The sequence below is a fragment of the Pleurodeles waltl genome, chromosome 3_1 (genome assembly GCF_031143425.1).
Source record: "Pleurodeles waltl isolate 20211129_DDA chromosome 3_1, aPleWal1.hap1.20221129, whole genome shotgun sequence".
Lineage (NCBI taxonomy): Eukaryota > Metazoa > Chordata > Amphibia > Caudata > Salamandridae > Pleurodeles > Pleurodeles waltl.
Genome location: NC_090440.1, coordinates 1,895,673,932 through 1,895,698,467, shown reverse-complemented (window position 1 = coordinate 1,895,698,467; position 24,536 = coordinate 1,895,673,932). Strand labels below are relative to the sequence as shown.

At 49.2% G+C, this 24,536-nt stretch overlaps 1 protein-coding gene across 2 annotated transcripts in view; it reads left to right on the top strand.

Annotated features, from left to right (window-relative positions):
• The window catches only part of CYP20A1 (cytochrome P450 family 20 subfamily A member 1), a 160,004-nt gene that overhangs the window by 104,273 nt on the left and 31,195 nt on the right, over positions 1-24,536 (top strand). For both annotated transcript variants that reach the window (XM_069226021.1, XM_069226022.1), the window contains exon 11: positions 14,811-14,875. In XM_069226021.1, the coding sequence (XP_069082122.1) occupies positions 14,811-14,875 (65 nt within the window). The remainder of the gene's footprint in view (positions 1-14,810; positions 14,876-24,536) is intronic.

The window sequence follows — 24,536 nt, the reverse complement described above, 5'->3', positions numbered from 1 at the left end:
ACCACCACAAAGAGATTATGATTATAGGAATGGAAATGTGCTACCCCCTCATTATGATGATGAAGATGACAATTTGTACATGGACTTAAAAGAAAGAGGCCAGAGGGCTTGATTCTTCCCCAGATGCATGGTTGAATTGACCATTTCCACTACAAAGAGAGTGCATCATTTGCAGTAGTAGTCCGAAGAGTAGCTGAGGTCTTTGGCCTGTAACTGCCCTCCTTTGGGCCTAAGACTTATGGTTCTTATGGAAATATTACAGCCTGGGCCTACATTATCTGTCCCCTTGCTCCCTTTCCACAAGGCCTTCACTCACACCTTAATGGGCACCTGATCAAAACCCTGTTCTTGCCCACCAGTGAATAGGCAGTTAGCCAGACATCACAGATCGGTGCCCGTTAATAGTGATTATCTCCCTAAAAATCCTTCTCCAGAGAGTCTGGTTGTTCAGGCCTCAACTAGCAAGGGGAGCCCCCAACTCAATCTCCACAACTCATCTGGTTAAGGAGTCTTAGCGACTTGAGGCATTAAGAAAATTAATTTTCTCTTTGGCTAGCCTGGCATCGAGGCTGGTCAGCGCAGTTTGCTTACTGGGCTGATATACTCATGCCCTTTTACAAGAGGTGTGAGTTTTATTATACAAAGGAAATATCGAGAGAGCTTTGGACTCTGAAATAGGAGAGTGTTACTGCTCTCGCCATTTCCAAAAGGGCTTTAAGCTTTTTTTATTGATAGAAGCAAGGAAAACAGTGTGGACAATCAGCTGTTTGTGGGGTTCTCCGAGTGGTGGAGGGGTAGAGTAAATGCTGTGCATAAGAAGACCCCATCAGGGTTAATAGTCTTCCGCATTAAGATCTACTGTGCACTAACCAGAAGGTCTGAGAGCCCACTCCATCCTGGCTAAGTTTGCAAACACCGGGTCGGCACTTGCAATGTGAGCATCAGCGCATATGTTCATGAAGCACTACTGCCTTGACAGCCAGGTCCGATGGGAAGGACATTTCACTTGCTATATCCTGCTAGACTTTTGGGTCTGAGTCCACTCCTTATACTCTCCACCTGGGAAGGTATAGCTTTGATATATTTTCAGAGGTGAGCAATCTGCATGTAGAAGTATCCATCAGAAGAACAAGATACTTACCTTCAGTCTCCTAACATCTTAAAGGACCCAAGTTAGGTGTTAGCACACCAGTACTACCACTTGCTCATGCTCCACGGCTGAGGGCATGGAAAGAGTCAAGCAAGAAACTGCCATCTGCACTCATGTAATGCTTACATGCGGCTTCACTCTCTCACCTCCCGGGTGGTATTGAATCAACAGAGTGGCACAGCGCCACCTAGAACCGCGTGGAAGTAATTCTAGAGAATTAGTATTCCAAGTTGAGGAACCTGCAGTTAGAGTATCCACCAGAAAGAGCATTACCAAAGGTAAGTAACATGTTTGTTTAAATCATTTTTAGGACAGTTGTAAAACCCAAAAACAAAAGCATACTAAATAAGAGGAACATGCCTCCCCTACGCAGAAAAAAACACTCTTGTACCTCAACACAGCCGTTTAATGATTTTGCTTCAACTCACAGTTTCAGTTATAACTGAAGCCTTAATAAATGAGGGGAGGAGGCACCAAGAATCAGAGTACTGAAGAGAAGACCAAGCGAAATTCTAACGTGAACATAGCTAAAGGTAGAGGCACCAAAAGCCACTTCAGGGAGCGTAATAACTGATTCGGGTGTAGGTTCCTAAAACTCCCCGAGCACTGCAGTGTTTACCAGTCTCACTTGAGGAACGGCAGCATCGTATTGAGCACTGTTCCTAAGACTATCCCAGAAAGACTGTTTCATCTTGAGTGAGTACAAAGGACTTCCTATCGGGTTGTACTGCCAGCCCTGTGGGTGGCTCGCCATCGTTGATGTCTCCGTGTTTTTCATGATTCCTAACAAAACATGTTTTTGTTGCAGAGAGGCGGTACATAAATCGGGGAAGAAATATAATGTATCTTCTATGCCAAATAATTTGTCTTCCCAGCTTTTGTCAGAAACAACATGATGGTGCCACCGCCTTGCTGTCTTTCAGAAAAGGCTTTGGTGAGCATCCGAAACCCCTGCTAATCCGGGCTATCCAGTGCCCTCTTGTACCACTAGTTTACCCCCGCGGGGCTCAGTCCGTGTTGTGGACCTCCACCCTGTCATGCTGACGGTGGCAGTTTTGCTTGTTTGAGTGCTGCTGCATTGAGGTATCTCTGCCTCCGTTGGTTTCACGCTTCCTCCTGGGGCCCCGAATATGCTGCAGGCTCCATCAGCAGCCTCTTCGTCAAGTTAAATATAAGAAAAATGTGAATATCTATTTAGCTATGTGACTGTGGTGCTCGAAGGTATTGGAGCGCTTTACATGAGCACCAGTTACGTTACACAAGGACACATTCATGTTTTTTGTGAGCACGGGGAGATTAAGGGGGTGATTCTGACCTCGGCGGTAAAATGCCCTTACCGCCGGTCATAAAACCGCCATAACACCGCCGCGGCCGCGGTCAACCGCCACGGTCATTCTGACCCACAACGGCCAAACCTCCAAAAATCCGTCCTCCACTGCAGCCCGCCAGATCGGCGGGCAGCGATAAACTGGAGATGACCAAACCTCCACCGTCACGCCAACAGAAATACGCCCATGCCATTACGACCCACGAATCCACACGGCGGTCATTCAAACGCGGTATTCCATTGGCGCTACACACCGCCGCGGTCAGAATACACACACATCACCAAAACACAGCCACATTGGACAATTTGAAATACACACACCTGATACACATACGCACACCACTCCCACACAATCAACCAACTATAAAACACACACCCACATCACCCACAAACCCCTGCGACCAGAATTACTGAGAGAAGGAGAGAGAGACACAGCAGACAATCCCTAGCAAGACACACTGAGGCACACTACACCATCACACACACCACATAGTAGCACAAAGGACCACACACCAACATACTCATCATCACATACACCACCCCACACCTCACCCACACCACCCCATGGCACCCCAAAGGCACCCACGCTTTTCGGACCAAGAACTCCGGGTCATGGTGGAGGAAATCCTAAGAGTGGAACCCCAGCTCTTCGGCTCGCAGGTGCAGCACACCAGTATAGCCAGGAAGGCGGAGCTATGGCAGCGGATCGTGGACAGGGTCAACGCGGTGGGACAGCATCCCAGGAATAGGGAGGACATCCGCAAAAGATGGAACGACCTACGGGGGAAGGTCCGATCGATGGTCTCCAGGCACAACATCGCGGTCCAGAAGACTGGCGGCGGACCCCCACCCACCCCTCCCGAATTTACATCGTGGGAGCAAGAGGTCTTGAACATCCTGCATCCTCAGGGCCCCTCTGGTAAGTCCAATCTCAACTACTATATCCCCCCCACCCCACCAGCATGCCAACCCACACCCCCACCCTCACCCCCAACCCCCCAGCACATATCCTCCCTGACAATGTCTCACCAGCACAACCCACCCATCCCAACACCAACTCCTGCATGATAACACAATTCATGGGCACCCATCACCTATGCATGACCACTGCACTAACCCCTCCCCCCCACTAAATACCCTCACAACACCTCCCTCAAGGGAATGCCTGCACTGGGGAACAAGGGCACCCATAACACGCACGCTATTGCACACACAGAAACAATAACCAAACTCTCTTACCCCATGCAGGACCCGAACGACAACACACCAGCCAGGAGGGTCCAGAACTGTCCATCCCACCACCGGAACAGGCCCACACTGAGGATAGCAGCTCTGTCGACAGTGAACCTGATGACCAGCCCGGACCATCGGGGACCTCTGGGCAGTCGGTTCCCCTCAGGCAGCTACAGGCCACACCAGACCCGACCCCCTCTGCCGACACCAGCACAGCTCCCACCCAGCGGGCCCATGCCTCTGTCTCTAGGACAGCTCAATCAGCGGTGTGTCCGCCACTACAGGGCACCCAGGCTAACCCAACACCCCAACAACAACAGGGACCTGGGGGCAGTGGGAGCGGGCACACCGGCCAGGGGACAGAGGCCGGGGGAAACCGGGCAGCTCGGAGGGCTGCTGTGCGACAGGGGGGGGAGGAGAGGCCCAGGGAACCCACTCTCCAAGAGGCCCTCACCACCATCATGGCAGCCTACCACCACTCCCAAGAAACGATGGCGACGGTACTGGCCAGGTTCACTGAGGTCCAGGCACAGCAGGAAGAACGCTACATGGGGTTCAGGGAGGAGCTGAGAATCATCGGGACCGCAATGGGGACCATCGTCCTGGCCCTCCACAGGATAGAGGACGCGTTGCGGGACCATGGTGCACCACACAGGGCCCCTGTCACTAGGCCGGACCAGGAACAGCCTACCACCTCCGCCGGCGCTAGTGGACAGGAGGTCCCAACACCTCGACAGCCCCCCAGAACCCCACCTCCTGTTGAAGAACAACCACCCCGTAAGAGGAGCCTGAGACCAAAGAAAAAGACAGAGTAGGATGTCAAGACCCCCGCCAGCAGGACATACCCCCTGAACTCTTCCCACTGTCCCACATTGCCAGCCTGTCCAACCATGAACTGCCTATGCTCCATCCTTCCCCAGGCAAAAGAACAATGCACCTGTGAGACTGAGAACTGGACTCTGCCATGGATATTCCTCCACCCCCACCCATCACCCTTAGAATCACATGTACCGATATCTAGCACTGTAAATAAATCACATATTCCACAATAATCTGTTTTGAGCCATGCTGTTTTATTAACAAATGTATTACATATCACTGTTCAATTTCTGTTCTGTCAATTAGTCATGACAACATACCAATGTCAATACGCTGTATTTCATGGGCGAACCAAGCAGAAGTCAGGTACTGAGTCAGACAGCACTGAGAAGGGAAGGGAAAGGCAAAAATTACTGAAAAACATCTGTGGGGAACTACAGAAAGTACAGATGCAGGAGGCTAGAAGCAATTGGGAAATGGCGTGGGTGATTCTTACCTGGGTGTCACTGGAAATACTGTTGTATCACTCTATCCCTATTGTCTGTGTCGTCCTCTGAGTCTTCCTCCTCTTCACTCTCCACTGGCTCCACGGCTTCTACAACACCACCATCTGGACCATCCTCCTGCAGGAAAGGCACCTGGCGTCGCAAAGCCAGGTTGTGAAGCATACAGCAGGCCACGATGATATGGCACACCTTCTTTGGTGAGTACATTAGGGATCCACCAGTCATATGCAGGCACCTAAACCTGGCCTTCAGGAGTCCCAAGGTTCGCTCAATCACTCTCCTAGTACGCTCCTAGAGTCACCTATTAGCCACACACGTTGTCTCTGTAGCTGCTCCATCACAAAGGGGATGCTGCTATTTCGCATCACATACGCGTCATGCACTGACCCAGGGAACTTGGCATTTACATGGGAGATGTACTGGTCAGCCAAACAGACCACCTGGACATTCATCGAATGATAATTCTTTCTGTTTCGGAACACCTGCTCATCGTCTTTTGGGGGTACCAAAGCCACATGGGTCCCATCAATGGCACCAATGATGTTGGGGATGTGTCCAAGGGCATAGAAATCACCCTTCACTGTAGGCAAGTCACCCTCCTCGGGGAAAATGATGTAGCTCCGCATGAGTTTCATCAGGGCAGACAACACTCTGCTCAAAATCTTAGAAAACATAGGCTGAGACATTCCAGATGACATGGCCACTGTGGTCTGGAATGACCCACTGGCCAAAAAATGGAGGACTGACAAAACCTGCACCAGAGGGGGAATCCCTGTGGGTTGGCGGATGGGGGACATCAGGGCTGGCTCCAGCTGGGCACACAGTTCATGGATAGTGGCACGGTCAAGTCTGTATCGAAGTATTATATGGCGTTCTTCCACTGTCGACAGGTCCACCAGCGGTCGGTACACGCGAGGATTCCTCCTTCTCATCGCAAGTCCCAGCGGACGGTGCCTACGAAGGACCACATGGAGCACAGTCAGCCAAAACACAGGTACGTACAGACAGCTTGCACAGTTAAAGAATGGCAATGGGTTGAAAGGCGTGTATGTGTGGCAATGCAATGCAAGGCGTAGGCCTGTGTGTCGCAGTCAAAATTAAGCCATGTGGGCCCTTGAAATGGCGGCTGCCTGACCTGTGAAGTGGGACAATGGGATGTGAGGTCAATGCGCTGGCGGGGCACACCGTGGCGGTAGGCGGTCGCAGACCGCGGCGCAAAGCCGCATTGGTTAACATTGAAGCCTATGGGTTTCAGCAGCCAATAACGAAGTGCGCCGGCGGTCGCGGTACGCACCGCCGCGGTACGCACCGCCGCGGACGTGACCGCCATTTTCTATCTGCTTAATCACTCGAGACCTGATCATCCACAGGAGAGGACCTATACTGCAAGTGCTGCTGTGACCTCGGTCTGGAAGATACAATGGCTGCTGCGCCTGGGGAAAGGGCCCCTGCCTTCACGTCTGAAGAGTTGGACAAGCTCGTGGATGGGGTCCTCCCCCAGTATGCGCTACTCTACGGTCCTCCAGACCAACAAGTGAGTACACCGGGTGCTAATGGAATGGGCTATGCCTGTGTGGATTGGGGTGGATGTAAGTTGGTGGGGTGGGGGGCGAATGAGGAGTGCAACGCCCGACAGATGAGAGCATGTGCCATATGGCAAAGTGGGTGGGGGGGGGCAATTACATCTAATATGCAGGTCATTGATGAGTTCCTCCTTTCCACCCTGTACATGTCTAATAGGTCAGCGCCCATCAGAAGATCGACATTTGGCGTGCCATCGCCAAGGAAGTCCGGACCTTGGGGGTCCACAACAGACGGGGCACCCACTGCCGCAAGAGGTGGGAGGACATCCGCCGCGGAACAAGGAAGACCGCAGAAACACTGCTGGGGATGGCCTCCCAACCTAGGAGGGGTGCTAGTCGCACCATGACCCCCCTGATGTCCCGGATCCTGGCGGTGGCCTACCCTGAATTGGATGGGCGCTTTAAGACATCACAGCAGACACAAGGGGGTGAGTATCAGCACATTCTCCTATCTTTCTGCGCAGTGGAGGCGTCTGGGTGGGGGAGGAGGGCTGTGGGTGACATTAGGCCAGGGCGCTTTCTGTAGTGTAGTCCTCTCCCTTAGACATGGCCCTGTGCCCCCGGCCCCCACCTCGGTAGGGTGACAAGTACAGCCATTGAAGGTCCAGCATCTCCCATGTGCGCGTTTGACGTCTCTTGGCCTGTTGTCTTAGTCAGTAGTACTGAGTAGTGTACCCCGAATGCGCGGCTTAGTGCATTAGGCACCTGTGTCTGTCCTCTCCGCCAACGGTGTTGACATTGCATGCACTCAACCTGGTCTTCTTTTTTCTCCCCCCACCCTTTCTCTTCATCTTCTTGTGCATGTGTGCATTAGCATCATCAGGCGGAGGAGATATGGCATCGGAGCACGAGGGAGCTGCAGGACACAAGGCCCCGGTGGGCCCAGGAACAGACACCGAGGGCACCAGTGATCCAGAGGGCGAGGGGAGCACCACGACGGGGACCGCTGGTGAGAGCAGCGAAAGCGACACGTCCTCGGATGGGAGCTCCCTAGGGGTGGCGGCAACATCCGTGCCCCCCGCCTCTACAGGTACAGCCGCCACCCAGCGCACCAGCCCCGCCCTCCCAGCAGCCCCTCAGTCTTCGCTCCGTGCCGGTTCGCCCAGGAAGGCGCGCGTCTCCTTCGCCCCAGGCACCTCAGCCCCTGCCCCTGTTGCCCCTGCTGCCCTCAGTGCGGAGCTCATTGACCTGGTAAGGACGCTCATTGTTGGGCAGACGACCCTTTTGAATGCCATCCAGGGTGTGCAAAGGGAGGTGCAACAGAGCAATGCGTACCTGGAGGGCATTCATTCGGGTCAGGCTGCCCATCAACGAGCGTTCACTGCTCTGGCCTCAGCACTGACGGCAGCCATTGTCCCTGTTTCCAGCCTCCCTCTTCTGACTGCCTCCAGCCTGTCTCTGTCTCCTGTTCCTCAGCCTATCCCATCCACACCATCAGACCAGCCTGCACACACCTCAACACCCAAGAGCAGCTCATCCAAACACAAGCACCACAGATCCCGCAAACACTCACCCGAGCAACACCCAGATGGAGACATGCCAACAGCCACTGCCACCCCTGTGTCCCCCTCCTCCTCGTCTCCCTCCTCCCTCCCTGTGACGTCTACACTCACAGCTGCATGCACCCCAACATCAGCCAGTGCTTCCATCACCACCTCACCCTCCAGTACAGTCCACACTCGTGCAGTCACCACCCCCACTGCCATGTACACGTCCCCTGTGTCCTCTCCCACTGTGTCTGTCACCCCCTCTTCCAAGACACACAAACGCAGGCAGCCACCCACCCAACAGCCATCCACCTCACGACAGCCTACAGCACCAGCACCTTCACCCAATGACAGCACACCTGACTCTCCTACAACCACCTCCTCTACCTCCACTTCCATCTCCACTTCTCCTACCCTTTACCTTGGCCCTAAAAAACTTTTCCTGGCTAACCTTAACCTCTTTCCCCCCGATGACCTCACCCATCCATCTTCAAAGAGTCCCAAGAGCACCGCAGCCACCACCAGCCCAGCTTCGGGTGTCACTGTTGTGCCTGGGTTCTGGAGCCCACCCTTTGCCAGCAGTGACACATCGAGCTGCAGCAAGGACACGTCCAGCCCCCCCCCCCCCCCCCGGCAAGAGGACCCGCAAAACCAAGGACCGCCGTGCGAGGACCGACAGGGCTGCCCCCAAGGAGCAATGTGCGGCCACTTCACCACCCACACCATCTGGGGGAGGCAAGGGGCCGAGAGCCCCATCAAAGGAGCGGAAGGGCAGCAGGAGCGCGGAGAAGGTGGACCCCACATGCCACATCCCAGCTGGGAAGGAGGACACTAAGGAGGCCAGGAGTCCGTCCCTGAAGGGTCCAGAAACGTCACGGTCCGAGGGCGACTGAGCAGGGAGTCGAGGCCAGGTCTGGCTCCCTTGACCTGCTGGATGAGCACCGCTGAACAGGGCCCGCGGGGCAGGAGAGCACCGCTGAACAGGGCCCGCCGTGGAGAAGAGCACCGCTGAACAGGGCCCGCGGGGCAGGAGAGCACCGCTGAACAGGGCCCGCGGTGGAGAAGAGCACCGCTGAACAGGGCCCGCGGTGGAGAAGAGCACCGCTGAACAGGGCCCGCGGTGCAGAAGAGCACCGCTGAACAGGGCCCGCGGTGGAGAAGAGCACCGCTGAACAGGGCCCGCGGTGCAGAAGAGCACCGCTGAACAGGGCCCGCGGTGCAGAAGAGCACCGCTGAACAGGGCCCCGCCGTGGAGAAGAGCACCGCTGAACAGGGCCCCGCCGTGGAGAAGAGCACCGCTGAACAGGGCCCGCCGTGGAGAAGAGCACCGCTGAACAGGGCCCGCCGTGGAGAAGAGCACCGCTGAACAGGGCCCCGCCGTCTCAAGCACCGCTCCGCTGGGCCCCGCCGTCTCAAGCACCGCTCCGCTGGGCCCTTCCTCTCAAGCACCGCTCCGCTGGGCCCCGCCGTCTCAAGAACCGCTCCGCTGGGCCCTTCTTCTCAAGCACCGCTCCGCTGGGCCCCGCCTTCTCAAGCACCGCTCCGCTGGGCCCTTCTTCTCAAGCACCGCTCCGCTGGGCCCTTCTTCTCAAGCACCGCTCCGCTGGGCCCCGCCGTCTCAAGCACCGCTCCGCTGGGCCCTTCCTCTCAAGCACCGCTCCGCTGGGCCCTTCTTCTCAAGCACCGCTCCGCTGGGCCCCGCCGTCTCAAGCACCGCTCCGCTGGGCCCTTCTTCTCAAGCACTGCTCCGCTGGGCCCTTCTTCTCAAGCACCGCTCCGCTGGGCACCGCCGTCGCAAGCACCGTTTATGGTTCACTGTGCCCACCATGCCTCCTCCTTGACCAGTGGAGTCTGTCATCCACCTGATGGACTGTGGCTTTGCACTCCCCAGGATGGCCCAGTGGGCAGCCCACCCACTGTAGAGACATTGAGAGACTGTGGCTTTGCACTCCCCAGGATGGCCCAGTGGGCAGCCCACCCACTGTAGAGACATTGAGAGACTGTGGCTTTGCACTCCCCAGGATGGCCCAGTGGGCAGCCCACCCACTGTAGAGACATTGAGAGACTGTGGCTTTGCACTCCCCAGGATGGCCCAGTGGGCAGCCCACCCACTGTAGAGACATTGAGAGACTGTGGCTTTGCACTCCCCAGGATGGCCCAGTGGGCAGCCCACCCACTGTAGAGACATTGAGAGACTGTGGCTTTGCACTCCCCAGGATGGTCCAGTGGGCAATCCACCCACTGCAGAGACTTGAGAGACTGTGGCTTTGCACTCCCCAGGATGGTCCAGTGGGCATGGTGGCTCCTCGTGGATCTGGCGTCGTGGACTCATGTGGCTGTGGTGCCCCCCCCTTCCCTTCCCCCTGAGGTGCCTGTAGTTTTTACATCTGATGCCCCTGCAGTGTTCTCTCCAAAGGACTCAGGTCTCCTGTGTGGGCTTTGCCCTTGTTTCTCAAGACTTTGGCCCACGGACATGGTGGAATCGTAGTTTGTGCAGGACTTGGTACTTCAGTTATACACTGATGTGTGTGTCATTAGTTTTGTTGTGGATATCTTTCATGGTTGTACGCTAATTTTCTGGAGCTTTTTGGTACATAAATATTTATTCCAAATATGATTATGTCCTAGCATTTTTCAGGGGTGTTTGGGTGGTGTCACTGTGACTTGGTGCGCTGCATTGGTGAGTACATAGTTGGGGGGGGGGGGGGGGGGTCGCATATGTGTGTGGCCGTAACCTTTCGTCCTCACCCTCCCGTGTGTCGTAGGTGCAGTACTCACCGTTGTCGTCTGCGCCGGACTTCGTACTCGTGGTAGATGAGAAGGTAGACGAGAGCAGGTAGGATGTTTAATTCGGGTTCCATGCTGTCCTCCTTCCTCCTGGAGTGCGTAGTGGTGAGCGTTTTTCCGTCCGTAGTCTGTTTCCACCGTGTTTTTATCGGCGGTGCTCCCGCCCCGGAAAAGGTGGCGGATTGGTGAGTTGGAATAGTGTGGGCGGTACATTGTCTGCCGCCTGTCTGTTGGCGGTGACCGCCGCGCTGTTTGTTTGTACCGCCGTGGCGGTCGGAGTGTTAAGGTGGCTGTCTGTGTTGGCGGTTCCCGCCAGGGTCAGAATCCCATATTTTTTACCGCCAGCCTGTTGGCGGGTTGGCCGCCGCTTTAACACCGACCGCCAGGGTTAGAATCACCCCCTAAGTGATTTCCCCGGAATCTCAGATTGTTACGTCGATGTGGGGACTCGAACCTGGTTTCCCAACTCTAAAGTCGGCAGCTCTTCCTTATCTACATTTTAGTTCTCAGTTGGTGGTACCATCAAATTAAGGAATTTCAGTCAACTTGTGAGCAACACATGTTTATTTCTGCAACAGCCTTAAGTGACAATTTAGCCACCTTTCAAGGTAAAAAATACTCAACGAGACTGAAAAGGGTAAGGCAGGGGTTTCCTTCAATACTGTGGTAGGGATTCAAATGAAAGAACGTTGACCCTCTTTCGCACACCCCCCCTCCTCTTGTCAGCAGCAGCTCAGTCACAAGGGCCGTGTCAGGGAGACCCCTAAACTCATGAGATACACATTCAAGAGAGCAGTCGTTCCACAAACCTCACTATTTGTATTTTAAACTGGAGTTTGCAAACATAATTCTTTTCTTTTTCCATAGCTCGAGACCAATACAAAATAGGAGGAGGAACCTGTTTGTCTAATCCGTTTTATGAGCCAGTGACATATAATCAGATGGGTGGCTTGTGCCAAAAATAGAGAGGGGATTTTGTTCCACGTTGGGCTCGTGACTCGCTTGTGTAGCTGTCATCGTTCGTATTTATTTGTTTCTCTATTGCTGCCACGAGACCCTGGGTCTCATGATAACAAATACACAGAGCGATTACAGTAACACTGCGGCCCTTTCCTGGCTCGTGAAGATACGCCCTGCTCCGCCATCTTGACAGCCTTTGAACTGCAATACCCTTCAATCAGCCCCATCTGCCGTCACTAAAAAAGAATCGTCTGTTTATTGGTAGCAGGATTATTGGGGACTGTCCCTGATGTTTCAAATCTTCTCTCACTGGTTGAATTTCGAAGAGACATTGAACATAATCCAGGGGCTCACTGCCCATTGTGTCCCATTTTTTTGTTCTGCAATGTAGATCCTGCTGCCCATCTCTATGCACCCTCTAAGTTAGATGTTGGCTAACTCTTTGCATCTTAAGGGTCTGTTTATGCTTTAAGTTTTTGACTCTGCCTATGCAGTAAGCAAATGTTGCTTACCAAAGCAACTTAATTCTCCCGGGTCTGTGGTCTCCTGTTTATTCTAGCACCATACACTGCCCCTTTGGACAGGAACAGGACTCTGACAAGAAGTCATTATTTGGACAGTCTTCTCCAAAGTTAAAGGCCAAAAAGGAAGAAAAATTTCGATTTCCAAATCGTATTGCATAGCTAGTTGCCTGTAAACCATGTAAAAGAATAACTGGCAGGTAGCAAAACACTTTACCCCGCCATCTGAAGAGTGTTAGCCGGCCACCTGAACAAATTGACTGATCGAGTCTGGCTGGGTTCTCCGACACCTCAATGACTAGGTGGGAGAATGATTGCGCAAGGATTTTATGAAGCTACAGGTTACTGAAGACACACCATGAATAGACGTCAATGTGTGTTTCCCTGTGCCTCTCCAGAAGTCATTGCCTAGAAAGGAAGCAAACGTGCATAACTTGACTTTAAAGGTAGCAGAACTGCCAGAAATCCTCAGAAAAATGAGAACCAGCACAACATTCCAGAGAGGTACGTCTTAAATGAAGCACATGTGATCCAACACAGGCTCCCTTGCATTGCTTCAACCAGTGCAATGTTGACCACAGCGGATCCTCATTATATGCAGCCTAGCAAAGTCCTAATGATGGTGTACACAAACGGAAGAGAAAATAGATATTTAGTAGTAAAAGTTCTCAAGCGAATTAGGCTATACTGAAATTTCAGTAAAAAACACAATAGAAAAATAAGCAATCATTGGCAAATTCTGTTAAATTTGTCAGTGTGTATTATATATTGCAGAGCAGTTGAGCTGCTGTGCAATATAACTCAAAGTAAAAAAAAAAAAGAAAAAAAAAAAGCTCTGTGACACGGACAATGACAAAGACAATAGATTTTGCATAGGGGCAACCTATTGGTTTTGCCAATCCTTTTTTCATATGTATAATCGCCAAGTATTGGCTATTTATTAACATGTGTATTTGAGTAATCTCTACAGACTATCACAAATATGCAGACATTATCGATACCCTCAAATATCAGTTATCTGGAGTATCTGAAAAGCAAGTCCAATGACGAGGCGATTGCACGGCTGGCCCCCAGAGCCTGCAGCTGTCACCACTAAATCCTGAAATAACGGGCGTTGTTTTGTCTGGAAAAGGTGGCAGCCCTCGTGAAATTTCACACTGCAGCGTCGAGGGAGGCTGGCGAGAGGGGCCTGACAGGTATGACTTATTGGGTCCTGGGGGAGGGGGGGGTCTCACCTGACTTTGGGGCACCTTAGTTGACCTACTAAGATGAACTGCAGGAATTTAAACTTTTCAACTTCACCTCTATGTCACTACCATGTGCCAGTTTGTAAGATGTTACACATAAGCCAGTTACTCGAAGAAAGGTAGCAAAAAACAGGGATACAATGGTAAGTTCAGGTAAGTAAGGGGTGTGTTCTAAGCCCCGTTTAAGTTTAAAAAAAATAAATGATTATGCATAAAAGATTTCATAAGCACAGCACGCATGTGCAGGTGAAACCTAAAAATGCTGGGCTTTGTGCATTTTTGTTCTCGTCTGTGTCTTCTGCTTGCTGCATAAAGGAGGTGGACCTCCTAAGATGGGGTTTGGATATTGGTAACAAAGTTGGTGTTGGATTGACCACAATTAGAGCTTAACAGACATCCCATCCTTGGTGGAACGCATGGAATTTGGATTGTGTTCCGTCCCCTTCTACTGTAGAAGATACTGCATTTCACCACAAAGAATGGCTGCTTAAACTAGCCCTTTCTTTGTTGATGACTTGATAGTTGAGTTGGCCACAAAAATATCTGCTCCTGATCTTTCTTTGCCTCGTGAGACAGTGGTCACAGCTGACTGGTGTACTTTTCTTGTTTGAACAAAATACATTTAATGCAACACCTTTTTACTTTAGAATATTGTGGCAACTCTGTCCACAACGCAGTAAAACCTAGTATTTCACTACAATGTGGTTCAGCAGCTTTCTGTCACTCACGCTGCCTTATTCAAGGGAAATGTAGACTGTTGACACGCTACACAATGACGGAGCAGGCAGAACTATGCATTCTGGATCCACATCAGGTTGTACCAATAATCATGGTGAACCTTCTGCAAGAGATATGAAGCGTTTAGGGTGACTGATTGATCCCTTCTGTTGGAACACATAAGCTTAAAGGGCCCTGTTGGGGCTGCTTAGCTGTGTGTGGCACCAATGGAGAAAAAGATCTGAGTCATATAGTTGTGCTTGGTGTACATGGAGATGATCTGGGCTGGGGGGAGACTTTTTTTGTGGTTATTACTTTGATCACTGTGAAGCAGAAAGGGTAGATAGAACCATTTGATTGCTGGACAGGTTAATTGGATGAGGAGAAGAGAAAGAGTTTGGAGGAAGTCAAGTTAATTGTTTCCAGCTTTCATTAAGGTCACTTCCTCAGTTTTTGATCTTTTTTTCTTCTAGACCCTGGTGCTTTATGCTATTGGTGTGGTGCTTCAGGACAGCACAGCCTGGCCATCTGCCTACAGGTAAGCAGCATTTTGAAACCTTAAGGCCCTCTCGTAGACCTCACTTGGGTGCCATGTTTTTTTTTATGGGCGAGTGCAAAGCGCTCCGTCCATTCTGTAATCTCTCTTTGGGCTTCAAACCACGCCCATGCCACGTCAGTCACTTACATTGGTTCGTGGGCTTGCCTTTTAAAATACGCTTGCTTTCATTTGTGAAAGGCATGCATATGTCATGCCTTTTCTGGTGTTTAGCCCACCTACACAGCACGGGTAAACTACTAAAAACATGCGAGGCTCGATGTTTTCAGCCTGGGGCCCGGACTACTTTATCTGTTTATTTTCCACACAGCACGATCGAGATGCGTTTTACATAGCGCGATCGCGCAGCGTTTTTTTTTCTTCTTTACAACGCTAAAGTAGACTGGACTGCTCTGAGTGGCCAGTGCCAGCAGGTGACGTCAGAGACTCCTTCTGATAACTCTAACTCGAGCAAATGCGAGACCCGTTGCATTGAAAATGCTTGTTATAGTTATAACATGATTGTACATAGCCCTTCATACCACCATTTTTTTGTTTCTTGTAAGCACTGTCAATATTTAGTGGTCCTTATACCCAATTTGCTCCAATTCAAAAAGCATCTGATATTAGGGACGAAATACTCACCCTTTTACGCCTTTACGGGCAGCATGTGGTAGAGGGAGTAGCTGTACTCTGCATGCAGACACATAGATTCAAGGCTGTAGTGGCAACCTGGTAGAGCCCAGAGTCGTAGCGAATAGAGGATTTCCTGCATGCTGCTGAAACAAGCTCCTAAATCAATAATTGCTGTTGGCACCAGATTCATATCCAAAAAGGAACAGGATGCATTATTGCTTCTCCAGTTTGTGAGAAAGTAGCCTCTTTCTAGCCTTGTTACCCCCACTTTTGTCCTGTTTGTGAGTATATGTCAGGGTGTTTTCACTGTCTCACTGGGATCCTGCTAGCCAGGGCCCAGTGCTCATAGTGAAAACCCTATGTTGTCAGTATGTTTATGTGTCACTGGGACCCTGCTAGCCAGGACCCCAGTGCTCATAAGTTTGTGGCCTATATGTATGTGTTCCCTGTGTGATGCCTAACTGTCTCACTGAGGCTCTGCTAACCAGAACCTCAGTGGTTATGCTCTCTCTGCTTTCCAAATTGTTACTAAAGCTAGTGACCAATTTCACCAATTCACATTGGCATACTGGTACACCCATATAATTCCCTAGTATATGGTACTGAGGTACCCAGGGTATTGGGGTTCCAGGAGATCCCTATGGGCTGCAGCAATTCTTTTGCCACCCATAGGGAGATCTGACAATTCTTACACAGGCCTGCCAGTGCAGCCTGAGTGAAATAACGTCCACGTTATTTCATAGCCATTTACCACTGCACTTAAGTAACTTATAAGTCACCTATATGTCTAACCTTCACCTGGTGAAGGTTGGGTGCAAAGTTACTTAGTGTGTGGGCACCCTGGCACTAGCCCAGGTGCCCCCACATTGTTCAGGGCAAATTCCCCGGACTTTGTGAGTGCGGGGACACCATTACACGCGTGCACTATACATAGGTCACTACCTATGTATGGCATCACAATGGTAACTCCGAACATGGCCATGTAACATGTCTAAAATCATGGAATTGTCTCCCCAATGCCATTCTGGCATTGGGGAGACAATTCCATGATCCCCCGGGTCTCTAGCACAGAACCCGGGTACTGCCAAACTGCCTTTTCAGGGTTTGCACTGCAGCTGCTGCTGCCAACCCCTCAGACAGGTTTCTGCCCCCCTGGGGTCCAGGCAGCCCTGGCCCAGGAAGGCAGAACAAAGGATTTCCTCTGAGAGAGGGTGTGACACCCTCTCCCTTTGGAAATAGGTGTGAAGGCTGGGGAGGAGTAGCCTCCCCCAGCCTCTGGAAATGCTTTGATGGGCACAGATGGTGCCCATCTCTGCATAAGCCAGTCTACACCGGTTCAGGGAGCCCTGCTCTGGCGCGAAACTGGACAAAGGAAAGGGGAGGGGCCCAGAGCTCCTCCAGTGTGCCCCAGACCTCTGCCATCTTGGATTCAGAGGTGTTGCTGGCACACTGGACTGCTCTGAGTGGCCAGTGCCAGCAGGTGACGTCAGAGACTCCTTCTGATAGGCTCTTACCTCTGTTAGTAGCCAATCCTCCTTCCTAGGTAGCCTAACCTCCTTTTCTGGCTATTTAGGGTCTTCTTTGGGGAATTCTTTAGATAACGAATGCAAGAGCTCACCAGAGTTCCTCTGCATCTCCCTCTTCACCTTCTGCCAAAGGATCGACCGCTGACTGCTCAGGACGCCTGCAAAATCGCAACAAAGTAGCAAGACGACTACTAGCAACCTTGTATCGCTTCATCCTGCCGGCTTTCTCGACTGTTTCCAGGTGGTGCATGCTCTGGGGGTAACCTGCCTCCTTTCTGCACCAGGAGCTCTGAAGAAATCTCCCGTGGGTCGACGGAATCTTCCCCCTGCAACCGCAGGCAACAAAAGACTGCATCACCGGTCCTCTGGGTCCCCTCTCAGCACGACGAGCGTGGTCCCTGGAACTCAGCAACTCTGTCCAAGTGACTCCCACAGTCCAGTGACTCTTCAGTCCAAGTTTGGTGGAGTTAAGTCCTTGCCTCCCCACGCTAGACTGCATTGCTGGGTACAGTGTGATTTGCAGCTGCTCCGGCTCCTGTGCACTCTTCCAGGATTTTCTTCGTGCACAGCCAAGCCTGGGTCCCCGACACTCTAACCTGCAGTGCACAACCTACTGAGTTGTCCTCCGGCGTCGTGGGACTCCCTTTTGTGACTTCGTGTGGACTCCGGTTCACTCTTCTTCCAAGTGCCTGTTCCGGTACTTCTGCGGGGTGCTGCCTGCTTCTGCGAGGGCTCCCTCACTTGCTGGGTGCTCCCTCTGTCTCCTCATCCAAGTGGCGACATCCTGGTCCCTCCTGGGCCACAGCAGCACCCAAAAACCCTAACCGCGACCCTTGCAGCTAGCAAGGCTTGTTTGCGGTCTTTCTGCGTGGGAACACCTCTGCAAGCTTCTTCACGACGTGGGACATTCATCCTCCAAAGGGAAAGTTCCTAGTCCTCTTCGTTCTTGCAAAACACCAAGCTTCTTCCATCCGGTGGCAGCTTCCTTGCACCCTCAGCTGGCATTTCCTGGGCTCCTGCCCACTCTCGACACTGTCGGGACTCTTGGACTTGGTCCCCTTGTCTTACAGGTACTCAGGTCCGGAAATCCACTGTTGTTGCATTGCTGGTGTTGGTTTTCCTTGCAGAATCCCCCATCACGACTTCTGTGCTCTCTGGGGGTTGTAGGTGCACTTTACACCTACCTTTCAGGGTCTTGGGGTGGGCTATTTTTCTAACCCTCACTGTTTTCTTACAGTCCCAGCGACCCTCTACAAGCTCACATAGGTTTGGGGTCCATTCGTGGTTCGCATTCCACTTTTGGAGTATATGGTTTGTGTTGCCCCTATACCTATGTGCTCCTATTGCAATCTACTGTAACTTTACATTGCTTGCATTACTTCCTTTTGCTATTATCTGCATAATTTTGGTTTGTGTACATATATCTTGTGTATAGTTCTCATCCTCATACTGAGGGTACTCACTGAGATACTTTTGGCATATTGTCATAAAAATAAAGTACCTTTATTTTTAGTATATCTGTGTATTGTGTTTTCTTATGATATTGTGCATATGACACCAGTGGTATAGTAGGAGCTTTACATGTCTCCTAGTTCAGCCTAAGCTGCTTTGCCATAGCTACCTTCTATCAGCCTAAGCTGCTAGAAACACCTCTTCTACACTAATAAGGGATAACTGGACCTGGCACAAGGTGTAAGTACCTCTAGTACCCACTACAAGCCAGGCCAGCCTCCTACACAGTTCCAATTAAGAGGGAACTTACATTCCACTAAACTTTTTACACAGCTCTTCCACCTAAGAGGCTCACCAAATACAAGGCTTCAGTACAACCTAGGCCTTCTCCTCCACATTCTCCTGTACTTCCTCTTACTCCTCCTCCACCTCCAGAATCTACTCCACCTATTGTGAAACCACAATTTTATTCACAAGATTCACCTCAAGGAGATGACATGGAAGACACTCCACAGGACATAGACTGTTGGGATTCTTATGATGTAGATTCCATACTTCGAAATGACCCTGATTTATATCCTGCACTGCCTTCACTCCCTGAAGACGCAACATCTTATCAGCAGGTCATAACACTGGCAGCTGCATATCATAATGTCCAAGTGCATTCTGACCCAATTGAGGAAGATTTTCTATTCAACACACTAACTTCCACCCACAAGGAAATTTAATTTCTCTGCATGCTACCAGGCATGCTTAGATGTGCTACAGACATTTTAAAAGTGCCTGACGGATCTAGAGTAATTACTCAAAGAGTTGACAAAAAATACAAGGCAGCTCCTACGGACCCTAAATACATAAGGTCACAATTGCTCCCAGATTCCATTGTAGTTAGGCAGCAGGTAAGCGTGCCAGCAGTCAGTCAACAGGAAATGCACCTCCTCCTAGTAAAGAAAGTAAGAAATTAGATGCCGTGGGTAAACGGGTAGCGGCACAAGCAGCCAATCGTTGATATATCGCCAATTCCCAAGCTCTTCTAGCACAATATGATATGACCCACTGGGACAAGATGAAAGACCTTCTCCTGTGTTTCCCAGAAGAACACCTTAAAAGGTGACAGGAGGTAGTTTCCGAGGGCCAAACTATTTCCAATAATGCCATTAGTTGCGCCACTCATGCTGCTAATACAGCCGCACGGGGCATTAATACTAGCGTTATTGTTAGAAGACATGCTTGGTTAAGATGCTCTGGGTTCAAACCTGAAATGCCACAGGCAGTGCTTAATATGCTTTTTGACAAGGAACATATATTTGGGCCACAAGTTGACACCACTATAGAAAACCCCCCAAAAAACTCGGAGACAGCAAAGGCCGTGGGAGCCTTATTCACTACACCACAAAGGGGTACTTTTCGTCATCCCAATTTAGGGGCGGTTTTAAGACAATATCTACTGAGCCTTCCACCTCCCAAACAAAACAAGGCACACACTTTTACAAAAGAGGTTCCTTTAGAGGTTCTATAGAGGTGCCAATAATAGAGGTAGAGGGAATGCTTCCACTTCTAGAGGTTCCACCTCAAACACACGCCAGTGACTGGCTACACCTTCCACCAGCGCACACTTCTCTAGTGGGGGGGAAGACTACTCCACTTCTATCCCCAGTGGTCCAATATCACCACGGATCAATAGGTTCTATCAATTATCCAACATGGTTACTGTCTAGAACTCATTTCCATTCCACCAAATATTTCCCCATGCATTCCCAAACTTTTGCACGCCCATATCACTCTCTTGAAGGAAGAGGTGTAATCCCTTCTGCTCAAAGGAACCATAGAACCTGTTCCCCTACCACAGAAAGGGTTAGGAGTAAATTCCCTATGCTTCCTCATACCAAATAAATATGGCTCATTAAGACCAATTCTGGATCTCAGACCTCTCAACCTATACATACTTTTAGAGCATTTTCATATGGTCACTCTGCATGATGTTATTCCTCTATTACAGCTACAAGATTACATGACAACATTAGATTTTAAAGATGCTTATTTCCACATGACCATACATCCGGCACATCGCAAATACCTCAGTTTTGTCATTGCGGGAAAACATTATCAATTCAAGGTTCTACCATTCGGGGTAACAACCGTTCTTAGGGTATTCTCAAAATGCTTAGCGGTAGTTGCTGCATTCCTCACAAGACAACATATTCATGTTTTCCCATACTTAGATGATTGGCTCATCAAAGCCAATACCATCCAACAATGTCAGAAACATACACAGTACACAGTCTGGAATTTACAATCAACTTTCTCAAATATCATCTCCAACCTTCACAGATACAGCCTTATGTGGGAGCAATTCTCAATACTCACTCAGGCTTGGCATATCCAAACCCAGCATGGATTCAAGACTTCCAAACACTTATGTCTCAATTACAGGAGAACCATACTTACACAGTTGCACTAGTGATGTAGTGATTAGGGACGATGGCTTCCTGCATTGCCATTGTTCCTCATGCCAGACTACACATGCATTCATTACAGCAGTGTCTGTCTCATCAGTGGTCTCAGTCACAGGGTCATCCTCAGGATCTAGTGTTGTTGGACCACCAGACTCACCACTCTCTGCAATGGTAGAATCCCTCCAACCTTTCAAAAAGGTGGCCCTTTCAAGACCATGTGCCTCAGATCACTCTCACTGCAGATGCATCACTGATAGGTTGGGGAACTCATCTCAACAATCTCACAATGCAAGGCAGATGGATCCCATTCAACAAACGTATCACATCAACTACTTGGAGTTACTAGCAGTCTTTCTAGCGCTCGAAGCATTTCTGCCACAATTCTCTCACAAAGTGGTTCTAGTCCGTACAGACAACATGACAACTATGTATTATCTGCAGAAACAGGAGGGGACACACTCATCTTAGTTGTCCCTTCTAGCACAAACAGTTTGGAAATGGGTAATTCACATTCATTCATTCATTAGCTTTATTTCGGTAAATATAAATACCATAAAAGCGCATCACACAAAAAAGGAACGGCAAGCTACATGATAAACAATTTAAGTCATAAAAGATTGAAAAAGAGAAAAAAAAAAGAAAAGAGAAATATTTACACATAAGCAGTTCCCTCATGGAAAATCGCACCTTATAGTTATGTAAAAACGCATTATAGGTAAAAGAATAAGATACAAGCCTGGCAAACCATATCAGATAAAAAGGACATTTCAATTTAAAAAATATCTAAGAAAAATAAAAACAGCAGGTAGGGAATGCATCTGAACCAATAAAAGTGATATGTGCATGCAATGATAAATCCATCAATTGTTGTTTACCACATTCATTGTTAAATTTCCCTCTGCTTTTTTAAGCGTGTTCAGTCACATTCACTTAATGGCAGATTATCTCCCAGGAATGGACAATCAGTTTGCAGACCTCCTAAGCAGGATGCAGCAACAAGTCCACAAATAAGAACTTTACCCACAAGTACTTCACCAACACTTTCACCCCTGGGGAACACCAGAAAAACATCTCTTCACCACCGTAGAAAATTCAAAATGCTAAAACTTTGCATCTAGATACCCACACCCTCAGCCCAAAGGCAATGCTCTATGGATGAATTGGTCAGGGATGTTTGCTTATGCTTTTCCACCTCTCCCACTCATTCCATTTCTGGTTCGCAAACTGGAACAAACATCACTCACCATGATCCTTGTAGCCCCCAAGTGCGCACTTCAACCTTGGTACACAACACTATTGCACCCGTCTGTGGTTCCCCACCAGAAACTTCCCAACAGACCAGACCTTTTGACTCAAAAGCGAGGTCAAATCAGACATCCATACCCCAAAACACTCAATCTTGCAATATGGCTCCTGAAGTCAAAGTTTGGATATTTGCAACTACCATCAGAATATATAGACATTCTTAGAGAGGCAATGAAACCTACAGCTAGACAGTGTTATGTTCAAATAAAAATATTTTGCATGCTACTGTCAACCTAAACACATTGATCCACTCAAAGTATCAATGGAAGACATTATTAGTTATCTGCTACATATACAAAAGGCAAACATAGCTGCTTACCTCCAAAACAGACAACATACTTTGTTCAGAATTCCTGTAATTAAAGCATTTATGGAAGGACTTAAACAGGTTATTCCTCCCATGGTTCCTCCAGCTCCAGTATGAAACCTTAATATTGTCCTTACAAGACTTATGGGTCCACCATCTGAACCAATGTATTCCTGTTCCTTGCAATTTCATTCATGGAAAGTTTCCTTTTTAATGGCTATCACTTCTCTACGATGTGTAAGTGAATTACTAGCTTTCACTTTAGAAGAACACTTTTTCCAAGTACATAGAGATAGAGTAGTCCTTAAGACAAACCCTAAATTTCTCCCAAAAGTAGTTTCAACATTTCACATTAACTAAACAGTTGAGTTACCTATTTTTTTCCCACAGCCAGACTCAGTAGCTGAAAGAGCTTTGCACACACCAGATTGTAAATGAGCTCTTATGTATTACATTGACAGGACTAAGAGTTTTTAGACAATCTAATCTAAACAGCTTTTTGTAGCATTTTCAATGCCTCGCCAAAGCAATCCAATTTCAAAAAATGGAATAGCGAGATGGATAGTCAAGTGCATTCAAACTTGTTATCTAAAAGCTAAAAGACAATTACCTACAGCTCCTAGAGCGCACACTACCAGAAAAAAGTTGCTTCTATGGCCTTTTTAGGAAACATTCCAATAGCAGATATTTGTAAGGCTGCCACTTGGTCTACACCACACACATTCAGCAAGCACTATTGTGTAGATGTTTTCTCTTGTCAACAAGCAAATGTTGGCCAGGCAGTGCTCGGGGCCCTTTTTAAAGCTACTCCTACAGGCTAGCCACCGCTTACTTGGAGGGGGACTGCTTTACAATCTATGCAAAGCATGCGTATCAAAAGCCACATATGCCATCAAACTGAAAATGTTTCTTACCCAGTAGACATCTGTTTGTAGCATGTAGTGCTGTATATTCACATGCGTCCTCCCTGGAAGCCTGTTGTTGTTGTAGTAAAATTCTTCTACAAGTATTGTTCATATGTATATACATTGCATAGACATCCTTTTTTATATACTATCTTTCTGTATACATAAATATATATATGTACTCCTTACCTCACCCGCCTGTGGGATAACAATCTAACAAAGGACACAATGCCCATGCACGCTATCACCGAGAGGAGGAGTCACTCAATCTCATGAATCAAAAAGATTCTTCAAAGAAAAACAACTTTTAACACTCCAAGCCCAACACTAGATGCTGGACTTATGCAAAGCATGTGAATCTACAGCACTACATGCCACGAACAGATGTCTACTGGGTAAGTAACATTTTCCTTTTCTAGCAACTGAAATGACGTCATACCATGTCCTTCCACCTAAATATAAATATTGGTTGTGTTGATGTTCCAATTAGGGCTTTATGAAAATAAAAATTCATTATTTCTTTAAATGTATTTTGTTGATGAATTATGGTGCAACTTGATGTGGCCTTTGTTTTATAAGCATTTTCTGCGAATATTTAAGTGACTATGGTACTTAACTTATTAGCCGTGGAAGGATCAAGGGTGGAGTTGGCTGTGCCAGGATTTGATCTTTTGAAGTGCAGGTGATGTCAGATTTAAGCAGTGTGAAATACAAAAAGTGATGGTTTAATTCACCCTAGCCACTGCTAATTAGCCGGGGCTACATACCATCCATAATGTTTTGCTTACTAAGGCACATCAGCTTAGACCCAGCCATATGCACATCAGCCTTGGCCCTGCTCCAGTAGGAACAGTCCACATCTAACTGCAAAGCCAGGTCCTCTCTGGACCAGAATATAAACAACCCACAGCCAATTGCATATGGCTGGGTCCAAACTGAGGTGGTGGTGCTATTGACTGAGATGCAACATGCCACGAGTAATTACAAGGGGCTGAGATTAGTTCATTCATTTCTCCCATCATTTTTTGTATACTTAGATGTCAGTAATGAGCCCTAATTCCCTAAACATTCTTTCTG